This window comes from Gallus gallus, chromosome 5 (assembly GCF_016699485.2).
Source record: "Gallus gallus isolate bGalGal1 chromosome 5, bGalGal1.mat.broiler.GRCg7b, whole genome shotgun sequence".
Taxonomy (NCBI): Eukaryota; Metazoa; Chordata; class Aves; order Galliformes; family Phasianidae; genus Gallus; species Gallus gallus.
In genome coordinates this window covers 22505490-22523160 of record NC_052536.1, presented here as the reverse complement: position 1 = coordinate 22523160, position 17671 = coordinate 22505490, and the positions used below count along the sequence as shown (strand labels likewise).

The 17671-nt window shown below is 38.6% G+C and overlaps 2 protein-coding genes across 5 annotated transcripts in view; one reads left to right on the top strand and one right to left on the bottom strand.

Annotated features, from left to right (window-relative positions):
* The window catches only part of MYBPC3 (myosin binding protein C3), a 58845-nt gene extending 49070 nt beyond the window's left edge, over positions 1-9775 (bottom strand). For all 4 annotated transcript variants that reach the window (XM_015286987.4, XM_040700709.2, XM_040700710.2 and 1 more), the window contains exons 1-2: positions 9604-9775; positions 690-956 (exon numbers count right to left, since the gene is read on the bottom strand). In XM_015286987.4, the coding sequence (XP_015142473.2) occupies positions 690-956; positions 9604-9628 (292 nt within the window). In that variant the 5' untranslated portion in view covers positions 9629-9775. The remainder of the gene's footprint in view (positions 1-689; positions 957-9603) is intronic.
* The window catches only part of SLC39A13 (solute carrier family 39 member 13), a 144236-nt gene that overhangs the window by 49799 nt on the left and 76766 nt on the right, over positions 1-17671 (top strand). The gene's annotated exons all lie outside the window — the stretch shown is intronic.

Below are 17671 nucleotides of genomic sequence, written 5' to 3'. Positions count from 1 at the left end.
TAAGCACTTCTATGACAGACGCCATTTTCTCAGACTGCCCCTCTGCTGCCATCTGGCACATGGCAACAAAATGAAATACTGGTGGGAAGGTTTGACCCCTACTGCCATCATCTGCCTCTGATGTCATGGGCCAACATCATAACACAGGAGGCATTACTTTCACAGCAACCTTTGTACAAACATTACTTACTGTGCTCAAGTCACTCAAAAAATAAGAGCTTTTGTTAGTAAGTGATTTGGAGACACTTTGTAGGAATGTATGTGCGCCTTAAAACAACAGCATAACTTGAAAGTTTCTGTCAGTTACTACAATTCTGTATTTTAATGAAATCTTTATACATATCAGACCTAAGATGCATGCATCTTAGTTTAGATTAGATTAGACTTGCTTTGCTTTGCTTTTGAAGGTGAATTGTAAAGAAGTGCATTGAGATTTCCTCTGTGATCTCAACTGTGTGGACTTCTGTCATCGGAAATGGGTGTCTTAGCCACAGGAAATGTGTTCCTTAGCTTAATATTGAGTATGTTGTAGAAACCTTACTGCAGCTTCAAATCACGTGGCAAAACAGATGTACGGCCGGTAGGGAAATTTTACTTTTTTAAGTTAATTTCTACGGGCCTCATTTACAAGTTTTGAATGTGAGACTGGAAGTACTGATGCAATAGAATTGCTTAGGAAACACTTATACCTGGTTCTTTGACCTTCAGTTCAAATTTGACCTTGGAAGTTCCAGCTATTACGGCGTATGTCACCTCGTCGTCTTTTCCTACGTTACTGATCGTCAGTGAGTGCTTGTTTCCTTCTGCCTTAATAGCGTATTTCTCACTGTCAGTAATTTCTGTGCCGGCTCGCTGCCATTTCACCTTGATGCCGGTTTTTTCTGTCTCTGCTTCAAACACAGCTGTGCTTCCGGCTGCCACCTCTGTTGTCTTCGGCTTCTTGGTAAACGCAGACACTAAAAAAAGAGAGAGGGCTCACTAAAATCTGTTTTGCAATTGTGGCATATCTGGTGTAGTCAGCTGTTGTGGCTGCAACAGCTGTCTCCTTTCTCTCCCATCTGCCCATGCAAGATATAAATTATAGCACTTTCCACGGAGAAGCTGTGGAGTTGTCCCTGTATTTACTAAGTTCTATTTCTGACTGAGATTTCTCCATATTGTCATGAAACAAAATGTAAGGGATAGCAAACTCATCTTGCTGTCCCTCTTACTTTCTACTGTACTGAGCTCTGAGTTTTTCATGAGCGTTTAATCTATGACAAGATGGTACGATATATGTTTTTATTTGCAAAGCTCTCTATGTTAATTTATGTAGTCCTGCTTAGAAATAGGAATACACTTTTTAATTGTGATCCAATGCTTTATTAATACTGTTGTTAAAAAGGATCAGGATCCTTTCCTCCAACAAAGCTGCAGTTAGCACAGCAGTAACCTGTCTCCTGATACACCACAGTAAATTAATGCTTCCTCTTCAGTCCTTCTGTTTTGACTGATCAACTCTTCTATAGTGGCAAGAGATTCATGTTCCAATGATGGCCTTATCCCAGCTTAATAATATAAAGTGTTGTTTGCATTCAGACTGAGTATATGGAATACACCAAGTGCAGTGTTAAGGTGCTTTCCTATGTAGTGCTCTACGACAACTAGTTTTCTAATGAATTACAAGATGGATAAAAATATTTCTTCTGTCTTAAGGAGCGCTTCTGATGCTCGTAATGAGAAATACTTAAATTACTAATGCATTAGATGAACATGCATAAACCAAATAATGTATTTTGGCTCATATGCAATTAAAGTAGCACAATAGGTGGGAATTGGAAAGCAAGCTGTGTATTGTACCCATGGTCTCTTAATCTTCTTCAGTGCTGGATTTTGATGAGGTAACTTACTTTACTGTTTCCCTTGCTCTGAGTTATTCATTTGGATTTTCTAAACTTTATTTTGAAACAAACTTTTCATTTTCATACTTTCATCTTGATTAATTCTGTTATCTTTTGCTAATTGCCCCTCGCTATGCCTAAAAATACCAGTATAAAAATGTTATTTATACTGTGTAAATACTGGTATTTTATACAAAATAAGTGTATAAAAATACCTGTAATTAACATTGATCCATACATTAAATGTTTCTTGTGTATAATTAGTCATCTTTTTAGTGACTTACCCTTTCATAACCATGGTTTTATATAATATTATTAATTCTATCATATTTGGTTACATCTGTTATCTCTGCTGCAAATTACCTGTGGCTCTACTACTTGGACAACAACAGTAACTTTCCTAAACACCAGAACAATAGTTATAGTTAGCCTTAAGCTTTTGATTGTACTTTATAAAAATGAAGAGAACATAGAATGGAAGGATACATTCTAAAAGAAGTTGTTCATACTCATGTTCAAACAGGTGCTTTAGTTAGCATAGATGGTGTGTTACTAATAATACCATCTGCACAAAATCTCTATTCCTGTACCATATGCTAGACTGCGTAGATTAAGTGACCTCAGTAGGGTTACACCTGCAAAGATTTCGTCTGATGCTATTTGGACTGTTGTCATAATACAAGACACGCTTCTGGCATTGCTTTGCAAAGAATTTAGAGATGCCTAAGCATCAAGTAAAGTGATTTGCAAATCATATCAGAATTTAGGATGTAATATATTTTGCTTTTCTTTGTCATATGAAATCCTAAAATGTAGTTTTTTTCTTTTTTTTCCCTCTATTTTCTTTCATTCTATAATTTCATGAGAAAACAAATTATTTTGCACTGAGCCTGTAGCAGCCTCAAATGAGCTCCTTTTGTATTCTGTATGTGTGTGAAGTTTCCACTGGGAATGGAATATCCCTGCATCCATTTACTTGATTTCAGGCCTGCAAGTGGTATAATTACTCTTAAAAATAATATAGTACTGTAAAGTTAGTAGTGCTCTATACTTCAGCATAATGCTCAGATGATTGTTGTCATTTGAACATCCTTTGATAGAGTACTGCACCTCAGTATATATTGCCACACCAGAATGTACTTTGATGCAGTGTATCAGTGACTAGATGTGTGAGTGCTACTGTAGACAGCAACTCTAATGCAAAGAATTGGAAATATAATTAAAATTGTCCATGCAGCCACACAGTGCAGAGCCACATGAGTTCTGGGACCCACTCCTGAAACACTCCATCTAACCACTAGCTGGCTCCTCTCCCTGTGACTCTTGAGATACAGTGGCAAATTGGCCTTTTTTTTTCCTCCATGTGCTATCATCATCACTCTTCTATTTAAGCACAAAAGAGTCTATAAATATATTAATTACTTAACAGCAATGTGGCCTGCAAATGTTCTGCTGTCCAAATGGCAGTGTTTCAGGGCATGCACACTTAGATGGCTCAACCAAAAAAAATCGCTGAACAGAACCATATTCACAGTGAGAAATCTTCACAGCCACAGCAGATCTCTGACTTGGGGAAAATCCACATACTTAGGTGGAAGTTTACAAGTAATTCTCCTTGTCATTTTTTTTTCTTTCCTTTCCCTGACAAAAGACTAATTTATTTGGATTTCCGCTTAAAATGACTGTGAGTATTTCCATTAAAGCATATAATTGGAAAGTACCAAGAATTTCCATGAGAATAAAGGAAGAACCATTCCTGAGAATCCACATTTTCACAGATAAAGGAGATTCTAAGAGCCTTTTTCTTGCACCAGATTTTCAGAGTCAGTGAATGACAGTGCCCAAAGTGGTATCTTTCTGTATATGCATTTATATTCCCTTTTATCTTCCACTGTTACTTGCACGCAAAGGCAAAGTAGGCATGTAGGGTTGAAGATTTTAGAACAAATTTCTTTGTCGCAGAAGAGAAGCTGCTGAACAAGCATGTGCTGGGAATTCCATCCTTTTCCATTTTTGGGGGGAAATGGGCAGCTTGGCAAAAGAAGGCAAAGTGTGAGATCAGCTACTCTCAGTCTCCCCTCCTTCCCAGTGTCTGCTACTTTAGGTAACAATCTGACTTCCAGATATTTTTTTCCCTCCTGCAATCACAGCAGTCTGATTTAGCTATTTCCTCATCAGGAATGACTCAAAGTGTCACAATTCAAAGCTTCTTGTCCATTCTGAGAGCATTGCTTTCTCCTGCTTTTGTCAAAAACGCATTCCTCGCTTGGAAATCTCTCTCACTTCAACACTTGGCTTCTGCCCAGCTATGTCCCTCTAAGTTTCACGTATCCATTTGCTATTCAGAACACTCTTGAACGCTACCACCACAAGTCTGTGGAAAATCCAGTAGCTGTGACACCTCTCATGTGATGTTGTGGAATGTCTACAGCTCTTGTGCCTGTCAGGCCCTGACAGATCTCAGGCACTGTCACATGCTTACCCAGACCGCAGTAAAGCATGCGCTGAGAAGCCCTTGGGTTGGAGCACATGATGTCTTAGTAGCCAACTCCTCTGCCTCTGATTTTTTCCCTTTGCTGCTTCCGTGGGATTCTAATCCACACAGCATGAAGGGAGAGAGTGGAGACATTTATGCTAACAATGTAGCAATGCTGGAGAAGGGGAAGGGATGCGTATGGGTTACCAGAGCTGGTTTTCTCACCAGTTATTGAAGAGAAGGTGAATTATTAGTGCGGTGTATGTTTGAGTGGGGTTTGTTTCTTTCATTGTTTTGTGTGTGGGGGGAATGGAGCTGGAATTGCTTTAACCTTCCTCCTCATTTCTCATATCCCAGACTTTCCTACAATTCTAGCATCATAATGTGGAGAACTTCATGTAACTTCTTTAAACAGCAAATTTCTACTCACGGCAGAATAGGAAACAGGCCCCATGTGGTCTGAAGTAATCTTGCAGGAAGCTTTCTATACCTCATACTGCTCCTACTACAACTTGCTCATAGCAACAATCCTTCAGGAGTGCTGTAACAACTGAAGAGGTCTCTGGACACATCCATCATACAATTATCTATGTCACAGAATCGTTGAAGTTGGAAAAGACCTTGAAAACCATCTAGTCTGACCAGTCCATCCCCACCACACTCACTAAATGGTGCACCCAAGTGCCACATGTACATATTTCTCCAAAATTCCAGGGACAGCAACTTCACCACCTCTCTGAGCAGCATGTTCCAATACTTGGTCTCTCTTTTGGAAATTAACTGTTCCTAACATCCAACCTGAACTTCCTATGACTTGATGCCATTACCTTTCATCATATCACTGGGAAAATACATCCACCCTCCTCCCTCACCACAACCTCCTTTCTGGGAGTTGTAGAGAACAACAGAGTCTCCCCTGAGCCTCCTCTTCTCCAAAGTAAACATTTTCAGTTCCCTCAGCTGCTCCTCATAAGAGTTGTGCTCCTGACCCTTCACCAGCTTTGTTGCACCTCTCTAGATGCCCTTCAGGGCCTCAATATCCTTCTTGTAACAAGGGACCTAAAACTGAACACAGTATTCAAGGTGCAGCCTCACCAGTGCCAAGTGCAGTAGGAAGGTTCCCTTATGATTTCTGAATTCAAAGTACATGTGAAGCACCCTAAATCAAAGAAGCGTGGATTTCACAAGAGTGGTTTTATCTAGATAGAGTGATGAAGGGGTGCCATCCTGTTGTGGTTTTTGTTTTTAAATTTCATCTTACTTTTCAGACCAGTAGCTCTGACTTAAAATTTTCATCACTCACGATGGAGGAGAGAGAGTTAAGCACTTAAGGGAAATGTGTGTTAGATGAGCCTTTGCAATAATACTTCTGCCATTCTGAAATAAAATCTGTTGAAGATGTTAACGTTTTAGGAGAATCTAATGTATATGGTTGAATGCACAGGATGCAAGCTCCATCCATGAGAAGAGCTAGAAAAAATAGCAGTTTTCTCCCACAAAGCTGATGAGTTCATTTACTTTACATTCTGTTTAATCGATATCCAGATTTTTTATGTGGGCAACATGTTGATTGAATATTAGAAGATACCATTAGCTTTTAGAGTTTCTTTAATTTGTTAAGGCTTCATGTTGAAAATGTGGCTTTGTTTTAGTGCCTACACTTGGCATCAGATTTTCCTTTTATACCATTTGTTCTTTCATTGAGATAAAAGCCAAACTGTGAATAAACAGACTTCAGTAACAGAGCTCGTAAATTCCTCGCAGAGGAACTATATAAAGATGCTGTACATTCCTCAGTCAGGACCTAAGTGGCTTCTTGCAATTACAAGCTTAATCATTCCTTGATCCGAAGGCTATTGAGCTACTCAATCTTATCATTCCTTGCCTACTTCAGCAGCTGAGACTGTAAATTCCTGTAATATGAGCAACAGGCAAGGAATAGTTTCACTAACCATTCACCTCTCTCTCTCTCTATGCACTCATCACGCTTGCTGTAAAATGGGAATAATAATACTTATCTTGCTTTGAACCTTGAATTAAAAAAAAAAAAAAAGAAAATAGTTCTATGTAAATTGTTACTGATTTTTGAATTCCTGTAGCACACAGAAGTTCATTACTGTGGACCAATATTTTAACACTTAGCAGTACTTTACCATGCTAGGTTCTTAAAAATGTAGGAGGAGGGGCTATGTTTCAACTAAAATTCTATAGGCATCTCTTCATTATACAATACTGTATATTATTATGGAATGATATTAAGTCTATCCATATTTATAGCCAAAGTGTTTTTAGATCTTTGATAAAATTTCCTAATCTGAGCTTCAAAATTTGGACTCCTCAACCCATAAAACACATGAATAAAACTTCATTCATTTTCAAAGAAGGTGAGTAATGCTAGAATTCTCTTCTTCCTGATTTAGTAATGCACACATTTCCCATTAACTTCAATTTATCTGCTAGATTTTGCATTAAAAGTTCACTTGTTCCCTTTTAATGTTGCAACATAATGTTAGGGAAATGGTTTTGGTTTTTTTTTTTAACCTTCATAAGTTTTCACAGCAATGGAAAGAAGACCTAAACTTTCCAAAAGGCCAGCATTTGAACAGAGATCAACTACAAAATGTTTAAGAAATAGAGAAAGGAACATAATGCTTCTGCAGTGGAACTCTGCAAAAAGTGGTGTTTTTCAGTATTTGATAGTTTGCTCTGACAGATGTTTTGAATGCTGTTGCTCTAGAGGAATATGTCAAATTGCTGGAAAGTGCCACCATTTCTTTTGGTGTTGCATAAAGAAGTGGGACTGAGCCTCATCCTGAAGTGTTTCAGCTAGAAAATTTAAAGTAAAAGAACATCACTTGGGAAGTCCACTTCACTTTTTTTTAGTTTATTTATCTGTTTATACATGTTGAAAGGCTTATTAGATCAGCAAAATATAACCAGAATATTCTTGATCATTCTCTGACTTGAAGCATTTTCCCTTACCTGCATGTGAGATGCCCTAATTTCACTAATAAAGGCTAAAGATCTCTTAGGTTTCTTCAGTAGTCTAACTTAATGATATATGAAAGACAGAAATCATGACTCGTCCAAGTATGAACTGTTAGGTGCTTATCCAGTCCTCTTGAGATTATGCTTAATATTATCCCGTCTTCAACTGTATAAACAACATGAAATAGAAAACCAAAGGGATTAATGTCTCTTGGGAGAAAGAGAAAATCCTCCCAAGAAGTTATGAGGCATGTGACTGTTTCTGTCTCAGTCAGAGTGGGTAATAAGAGCTTTTCCTCCCCTGCTGTGATAATCGCAGCGTTTGGGCTGCTTTGTTCACAAGAACTGCGGAGGAGTGGTGATGTTAGACACCTGTTAGATTTCTTTCCTCTGGAAAAGTAAACTGGAACAAAGCTTATCTTCACTGTTAGCTAGCAAAGGTGGGCATCTTCACAGTCAGAGAAGTTGTTTCTCATCCTCAGAGGCTGAGAATGATAATTTATAGACACGATGCCTTGAAGATCACCTTGTCAAATTTTGCCTAACCTGCCATATTTCTTTTTGCTAGTATTGCCAATCACAAGCATTGGATGTTCTAGTGAATCGCAAAAGTCAGGTGGCTTTAAGAATAGAATATGATTATGAATATCTTTTTTATTTTTTCAGTTGGTGAACCTTTACAAGCATATATTTTCAAGGTTTCCTCTATAGTTATAATGTCTGGTATATACGTATTTTTGTATAAGCTTCTACTTCCATCTCATTTCAGAAATTGCAGCTTGAAGAATATCAAAGGAGGTTATAGAGATAGAATTGAGGTACTGGTGACACTGCTGCCGCTTTAGAGTTGTACTGAGGGAACATAAAGATTCTTCTTGAAATTAATCATGCTTTAGAGTTTGGCATTTCTTAACGAGAGATACAGGTTAGGTTTGTGCTCTGTCCCTCTGGCAGTGGCCAATTCCATATATTCTGGCCAAAATGAAAGTTCTTCACAACTGTAAGCTCATTTGTTGTGGTGAGCACAACAGATTTTCCCACTGACCAGTCTAACTTGAGCCTGATGCCTGTTCAGTCCTTTGCAAAGCACAAAGGCTGACATTAATATGTATTAACAGTTATTATTGGCTAATTCTGAAAACTGTGTGTTATTAAAAAAGCATCCATCTTGTACACTGAAGTCATAGTTGTGCTGTGTATACTAGTATCGATGAAATGAGTACCTTGCTCTAAAGGAGAAGAGTCCTGGATTTAGCTTGTGTTTTTCCAGCCCTACTATTGGGTATGTGCATACTTATCAAGTGATCGTAACTTCAGCTTTTGACATCTTTTTTTTCCAGACTTGGGGGTGTTTTGTTTTCACAACTGAGATCTCTCTCTACTCACCCTGGAGCTGAACTGTCCCTAACTCTGCTCCCCAGGCTTTCTTGTTCCTTCTCAGTCAGATTAATTGTACCTTACCATATGTGTTCCCTTCTTTCCCACCTACATGGGAAGCTTCTGAATGGTTCCCTATTTCTCAGTTTTGAATTAGAAATGTCCTAAATCTGATTTTTTTCCTGATGTTTTTCTAGTGGGGTAGAACTTACACTGGACTCTGTTCTGACCTTGACTTTCTGAAAATGGCTAGTTATCTTCTGTCTCAAGATGATGAAGGAGGGTAAATGAAAGGAAATATGCACATATTCTTTAAAGTACAGTGTCTCCTTTCTTCCCAGAGGTCTGCTGTCACTGGCTGGAAGAACTAGAAAGAGTAAGCTCTGAGCCAGGTGCCATTTGCTTTCATTTTCACAAAGATTTCACAGAAATAACATCAACATTTGCCAATTACACTTCCTGGAAAGTATCAGGATAAAAAAAAAAAAAAAAAAGAAAAGAAACTGGGAGACTTTTCTACTGCCCGGTTGCCCAAGAGAGAGACACCAAGATTTTTTCACAGCCTAAGGCTTACTGGGAGAAGAAATAATAAATGAAAGGAAACTGAGTATTAAAGTATTAAACCTCTATTCTCTCCTTGTCCAGACTCTTTGTAGACAATTCTGTGACTGAGGGTTGCCAAACTACTGATTTCTCTACAAGAAAACATCTTATGTTTATGAATTTATAAAATATAATCTTTTTCCTCTTTTTTTTTTTCCTGAAGTATCTCTTTTCTATTGTTTGTTTGTTTGTTTATTTATTTTCTTGGCATAAAACAGCTACTCAGAATTCTCTCTTTCAAGCTGTTCTCAGGCTTTGTTCGTCAGTCATAATCCTTACCTGCTTTCTTTGCAGGCTCCGGCATCTTCACTTCCTGATGAAATTCCCAGTTGAATCTAGAATCTAGAAAGCAGAGTCCGAACTAAACACAAATAAGACTGCAGGGCTTTTGAGACCCCCAAAAGAACCACTCGGTGGAAGCCCCCATTCTGCTCCTCCCCCTTGAATCTCCACTGTTGTCAACTACAGCATTTTATCAATAGCAGGGCACACTTGACAGGCTACATCATCCAGGATAAATATAGCCAAGTTCCAGGAGCCAGAGAGCTCAAACCACCTAAAGCTGGCTACCACTGATCTGTTAGTGCAAACCAAGCATGTTCTGATGCTGCACATTCTTCCCATATATATTACATTAAGAATTCCTACACTGCCATGTTTATAGCACAGGATCTGGTAATTACTTATTGCAAGGATATAGCTACTTGCATTCTTGCTACTTTGCTATTGTTATACTTGACTCAGAAACAAACAGCCTTTCACAGAGCTTTTTTCTTTATCTATTCTTCTCTACTGAGGACTGTAGAACTAAATGCAAACTGCCTTGAAAAAACTTATCCAGACATTTATTCTTTACTGACATTTGCAGTCACAACTAGAAAGTGTGATGCTACTTAAATAGTTTCAGTCCTCTCTCCCCATCCACTCACTTGATCTGAAGTATGCGTTACCTGAAAACTTAGCATTTTTTCTTTTTTTAAAACACCATTTCAAAAGTTGGCTCCAGGGTTCTACTACATACTTCTAGAAGTTTTAATTCTGCTCAAAACAAAACAAAAAAGTACAGATCAGGGGAAATCTCACCAGGCTATTGTTCTCACGTTGCCACTTTGTGCTTCAGTTGTTACTTCTTATTTTTTTATTCATCTAGCAAAACAGCAACCATAGACAAACATCCCTGTAGTATCTTGTTGGTGTGTCCATTCTCTGTCACTATTGTCTGACTCATTTTTAATTTGTCATAGAAACTCTGTAGGCTAAGTATTTAGCACATGTTAGCTGCCACTAGTACTGAAAAAAAGATTAAAAAAAAAACAACCAATGTGGTAGGTTTTACACTTGTACTAACTTGTAAAAATCTCTGTCTGAAGGTTCTCACCTTTTGGCAGAAGGTGCAGAATAGACAACTGTGCATATATAGCACATCGTTCTCTGTATTTCATATTTGTTCTTCACATCTGACTCTCTGGGTAGGCTGATAGGACAAAAAAGAAGCAGCAGAAAATGCTGCTACTCCTCTCCTGATTTTGGGCCAAGTACTTCCTCCCCTTCCCCTGAAGGAATTTCTTGCATATAAACAAGGAAGATGAGCATGATGTGATTTATGTACATCTCCCATTGCTTCTGTTTCTAAGGGAGCAGAAATTATCGTGATACATTTTGACATACTGTCCTGTGCCTGAGGCGCTTCACTGGGAATCAGGAGATGTACGCTATCAGCTTTGGCTTGAAGTCTTTCAAGGGACTTGAGTCCCACAGCATGAAAAATCTGCCAGTCACTCAACTGGTGAAGATCATTATTCTTTCCTTTAATGTTTCTCCCTGTTAGAGAACTGGCAATAAACCTTTCTTCTCACCAGAGCTGATCTCCAGCATGCTGTTGGAATAACATCAAAATCCCTTCTGGAAAGAGGCCTGTCAGATACTGGAGGCCATGGGAGGCAGAAGTAACATGAACTGACAGAAGGAGAAAGAAAAAAGCTATGCAGATTATCTGGAGATGGACTGTGATCAGAGCCACATTTTTCTCAACTAATTTGCCTCTCTAGTAGTATGTTCTTAAGATGATGTTTACAAGGGAAATTAGTGGTCACTTCTGCAAAACTTAAAACATGAACCTCTTGTAATTGCTTTCAGAATACGCTTAACTTTCTCAGGAATCGCTTTGACTCAATAAGTTAGTTTCACTATTTCATCCTTTCTCAATCACATATTAGCAAATAATTATTGAAAGTCTGTATGTTATGTTGTAAAGCGGTTGTATTGATAAATTACATAGTATCTGAAGTGTTTTCTTCGATCTGGATTCAAAAGATTGTTCAGGTCATCAATATTTTTTCAGTTAGTACTGTAGGCCCTTATTAACATGAACTAAAATAGTATAAGTGGAAATAAACCCATTTGCATGGGTTTAAGGGAAATGTGTACTTCAGTAGAGTACCTTTTAACTGCAGGCATTTGTTTTTATCTCATTCTCTAGGACTGTATCTGTCGGTGTCCAGTAAGAGGTACTTCAAAGCAAGATCTGAGAGGTTTAGACTAATCAAATGTGGGATAACTCATATCTAACACAGATCTCATCCTGAACAATAATAGATATTGGCTATAAGCACATCTTGGCTATTTCTTTTAAGTTCTTGGAAGTCTCAGTGGTGTTGAGTCACCTCAATACTAATTTATTTCTAAAATGACATTATTAAGTCTTTGGACTTGATGTTCTACAATATTAATTCCTCTGTTGAAATATGCATTATAGAAATATGAATTCCATTTTGAGTCTGAATTTTCTAACTTCTTTCTTCTTATAATATATATGTATATAATATATATAACTTATTCTTCTAATATCCTCTTGTCTGGGATTCCCATTCAGTGTCTGAATGTCAGCTATTTTCTGTGCTTTGGCAGAGCACCCCTCCTCTTTTATAACAAGGGTACAGCTGTGCAAAACACTTTTGTACCTGATGTTAGATACAGAAACATCTCCCTTCTTTTCCTGCTTTCTTACTGTGAGATATTTGTCTGCAAAACTCTCAGGCATGTGTCTGATGGCAGTGGGCATAGAGGAGATCATGTCCATCGCTGTCAGTGATGGCACGGTTGTACTTCCTCTAGGGCAGATGGGAGTTAATCCTGACACCACATGGCTGGCAGATGAATTGCATTTGTATGTTTCTGTGGAAGTTTATGAGGTGGTCAAAACTGTGTTTCCTTTCAGAAGACTTTCATTAGACTGAATTCTAAGGCGTATGTTATTTGAAGATAGTATCCCAGAAGCTGTCCATGAGCTGTTATTTCCAAGGGAAGTGGAAAGAAGTTTATGCTAATCTGAATAATAAAATATGATTGGATGTTAGGTCACTACCAAATATATAACCAGATAATGTAGCATTCCCACTGTGCAGTAGAAAGGAATGCTAGGTACGGGGCTATGTTAGTGTTAGACAGTGTTTCTTTATTAATGCTGGGAGTGGCATGTGCAAGCTTTCATCCCACTGGTGATCACATAAATAGGTTTATACTGTTTTGTGCTCTTTCCTCTTATTTATCACAGATATGTAGAAACATTTTAGGCATAAAATGCTATGGGCACTCATAAGCTCTTGGGAACCATTTCCCATTGCTTTTCACGTTTCACAAATTATATATATGTATATATATGTGTATATATATATATATATGTTTAAATAGATATTTGATCTGATCAGTATTTTCCTTTTCTTCAGTGAATTTTCCACCCACAAAAACACCTGACACTGTATTTCCTTTGGATTTCTTTGCTCAGGATTTCTTTTCCTTTCTTTTTTTTTTTTTTTTCCTGTTCCAGATCTTTCTTACTATAGATTTGTTTTGTTTTGTTTTTCTTTTTATAAACATTTGGTGGTATAGATTGAATTCAGCAAACTACAGAAGGACTTGAGTGCTATTAAACGTGGTCTTAATCCTGAATATTTGCGTGCTCAAAACCGGCATATTTAATTTGAATGCTGCTGGTTATTCTCCATAGATATTCAAAATTAAGTTTAATTTTGGGAGAATGTGAGTTACTTCTTCCCCAGGTTGAAGGAGAGCCATAGAATGAGTTCATCTGATATGGGGAAATAATCCTATTTCATACTTACATATTTGCAATTTTTGTGATTTAAAATAGTGTCAGCTTGTCCAAGGCAGGGCAAAATAAATGTTTTCTCTGAAATTACACTTGTAGTTACCAGGTGGCAGCATTGCAGTGATAATAATTCTTTCTAGCGTTTTCTGTGTTATATTTATTTATTTAGGTAACCACTTTTAATAACAAAACTGCAATGCAAATGAATTATCTGGTAGTGGTGTCTACACAAGTCCAAAATAGATCCATTTGTGTGGTGGATGGTGAGGAGCAGTTATCAGTGCACCACAAAACTGGACGATCTTTCAGAAAGTGCATGAAGTTTCCTCCTGTATTCAAATGAAACTGATGTACAAGCACAGTGAAGCAGCATATAATAAATGTCTTTGGAACTTTGCTATAAAAGTGAATGAGAGGGAAAACAATGTCCTTTCTTGTCAATGGAATTATCTTACAAGTTTGAAATTATTGTTCCCGGCCTCAGACTGTGACTTTCCTCACGCATTTCAAAATCAGGTTTAAAAATGACAGTGATAAATGGCCTGTAGTGACAGACCATGTGATTTATCTTCCTGATTTTTAATAGCGGCAGCACAAAGCACTAAAAATTTGTTACTTACAGACAAAGTTAGCAGCACATCCTTCTATAAAACTACCTAATGTCCCATTGAAAGATTAGTTTTTTAGATGGCTACAGCTTTGCCCACATTTAGCTATTCAGGCAGAAAATACATATATTGCCTGTCTACCTGGGGCTTGTTCTGCTTTTAGTTTCTGTTATTTCAATTATTCCTCATCTCTCTTTCTGTTTATTTGTCTCTTTGCCTCTTAGTTTTGTGAAAATAACTGGCTCAGTTATCCAACAGATTCTTAGGACAAGGTAGATATAATTATCTTGTAGCTCCAGCAGCTGCAGGTCTGTAGGGATAGTTAAATTGTCTGTGTGCAGAGAAAAGGTCCAACAACCCAGCATATGAATGAAGGGGAAGGAATTGGACTTTCAGAAAGGGAAGGAGACAGGCCACCTAGAGTGGGACAAGGAAATAAAAACAGGTGATGGAAGGGTGTGGGTGGGGAAAAGAAATATGAGGTTTGAGATTGTGAGAAGGGTTTGAAGGAGATCTCAAAAGGCAGGAATATTGAATGGTAGTACAACTGAGTACAAACTGGAGGGAGGAGAACTGGGAGTCAGTAGGCGATGAGACTGAAACTGTAAGAGGATGTGGGATGGCAAAACTATAAATATCTGAACAAATACAAGGGCTACTCTGAAAATAATGCCTCCTTTTTTGTTATTTTGGCCCACGATGTAGGAGATGGATGTTAGTGGTATGGCAGTAGGGATTGAAACTTCCAGCCAATATTCCGTCATGTTTTGTTGTTGTATGACAGATCGAAGCAGAGGGGCAGTCTGAAAAAAATGGTTTCTGACATGGAAGTGTATATGAAGCAAAGATGTGAAATTGAATTGTGGAAAAAAATGTCACCCATTGAAATTCATTGATGCAGCTGAGTAATTAGGGACACCAAGCAATGGATATGATATCACCACAGTGAGGTGGTGGGAATTTGTTTCAGCAGGGGCGACAGTGAAATGAAAGACAAGCCACTTTCCCAACAACCATGCACAGCTGTCACGCCATGAAATGAAGATCGTCTCATTGAGTTCATCTGTGCAAATTGTCAGATTACAACCAGAGAACTATATACAGAGCTGAATATCAGTTCTAATGCATTGGAAACAATGGTAGCAGCATTGTAATATCACAAAGTTTGCACCAGGTGGTCCCAGGAATGCTCACATAGGAAAAGAAAGAAAAGCATATGCAAGTTTGTCAGAACCTATTGAACCAATATGAGGCTGAGTGACAATTCCCTGAATCACATTATTGTCAGCAATGAGACATGGTGTCACCACTAGGAGCCAGAATCAAAATGATAGTCCTTGGTGGTTGAAGTGATGTGCACTGTCTTTTGGGATAAGGAAGGGATGATTTTTCTGGATTTCCTAGAACCTGTGCAAGTCATCAATTCTGACAACTACATCAGGATGCTGATTAATCTGAATTCTCAGACTTCCAGAGTCAGGCCAGAGAAGAAATCTTTTCTCTAGAAACACGATAATGCCAGGCCCCATACCAGTTTGAAGACTGTGGAGCACATTGCCAGTCCCTGACAGGGCTGTCCTACTACACCCAATGTATAATCCAAATCTGACAACTTCTGACTTCCATATGTTCAGGTTGATGAAAGATGAACTGCGTGGGCAACACTTTCCTAGCAACAAAGTGATGATTGCAGCTGTGAAACAGTGGATCGCCTCCACTGGTGCAGATTTTTGTGAGGGAGGTGTGCAGGCTCTTGTTCATCGCTGGCAAAAAAGCATAGCTAATGCTGGTGACTCTGCTGAAAAACTGTATTTTGTAGCTGAGAATTTGCTCTGTTGAGTAGTTTATTGTGCTTTTCATATCTGTTGTAGTTTCCATTGAAATAAATGGGAGACATTAATTTTGGTGCAACTTACGTATGTTGGAATTGAGAACCATTTGCATAATGAGAAGATAACCGTGTGAGAAAAGTTGACCTGAGAGGAAGAAATCAGACCAGCTGGACGTTAAAGTAAAACAGCTAATAAATACTGAGGTGTCCAGTGGCTGAGTCTAAAGAAGGAGAAAGCCTAAAAGAGGAGATGGGATTGGATAACTGGGAATGGCTGAGAAAGGAACAGGATACAGTGTTGTGGGTGTGAAAAAGTGAAAGAGGGCATGTCTAAAGAAGTATTTTAGAGTTTTATTTCTAACTGCAAGAGCTCAAAATTCAGAAAATTAGTGAGTTAAACCTAAAAAACCCAAACTGATTTGTATACACAAATGGCCAGCTCAGCATCCAGACATTCTTTGCTTTGCATAAAGCAAAGGCGTCAGGGTATTCTGCACAAAGGCATTGGTGGTCAAAGGGCTTCTCATAGGACGAGCGCTAAAGCACTGCTACTGAGGAGTTGAAACATATGCTCAGAGTGAGCCCTTAAAGCACAGAAACTGCATTCCTTCCTACCACAAAGCCGCTTCCCCAATCCTTTGCATAACCTTGGTCTCCTCAGCACCTCCTCCCACCCTTCCTTCTGCTCTACTACCTCCTGATAAAGCTTATCTGCTCTACCACATCCTCATTCTCCTCCTGTCCATAGACTGGTTTTGTTATTCTCACGTAGTGCTTTGGCTCCCCAGTAGCAAAAAGTAATACTGCGGGGAAGTGAAGGCACAAAGAAGGGGGAACGTGACTGTAAGAATGGAGGGAGTGGAAAGAGACAGAATGGAAAGATAATTGCCCTGAGAAACTTGATCTAATAGGCCTGCTTTGGGTAGGGTCTTGGTTGAGGTTACCTACAGAGGTCCCTTCCAAAACAAGTTTCTCTGTGCTTCTCTGTGGTGATCTGAGATGTTATGTGGGAAATAAATGGAGCTAGAGTAGACATAGATGAGTTATGAGAAAGAATGTAAAGAAGAATATCTGTAGCCTACTGCTGTTTTCATCTTCTTTGAAAGAAGTTCACGTTTCCCAGCTTGTGGAATTGGACTCTGATGACCTGAGCTGTATACAGACCTCCCTAATGCCACAGACTCAGCTAAACCAACTAAGTTGAAACATGCAAACTCCTTGGGGAGGACAGATGAAACTTAGTGCTAGTCATGCAACAGTTGCCTCAAAGTGTAATGTTCTTTGTCTGTAAGATTAGTACTTCCATTGGAGTATTTTTTGTTTGTTTATTATAAGCTTTACATTTTCAGTGTTTTAGTTATTTAGATATCAATCAGGGCTGAAGCACCTCTCCCATAATAAAAGGTCGAGGGAGTTGGGACCGTTTAGCTTGGGGAAGGGAAGGCTCCAGGAAGACCTCATTGCAATCTTCCAGTACTTGACAGGAGCTTACAAGCAGGAAGGGCACCGACTTTTTACACAGATGGATAGTGATAGGGCAAGCACAGCAAAAGTTGGACCGTGGGCGACATTTTCCTAGCAACAGTGCAGTCACAGCAGCTGTGAAACAGTGGGTCACCTCCACTACTGCAGTTTTTTTATGAGTGTGGTATGCAGGCTCCTGTTCATTGCTGGTGAAAATGCGTAGCTGTTGGTGGCTGTTACTATGTTGAAAAATTGTGTTTTGTAGCTGAGAATGTGCTCTATTGAATAGTGTTATTGTGCTCTTTGTATCCATTGTAGTCTCCGTGGAAACAAGTA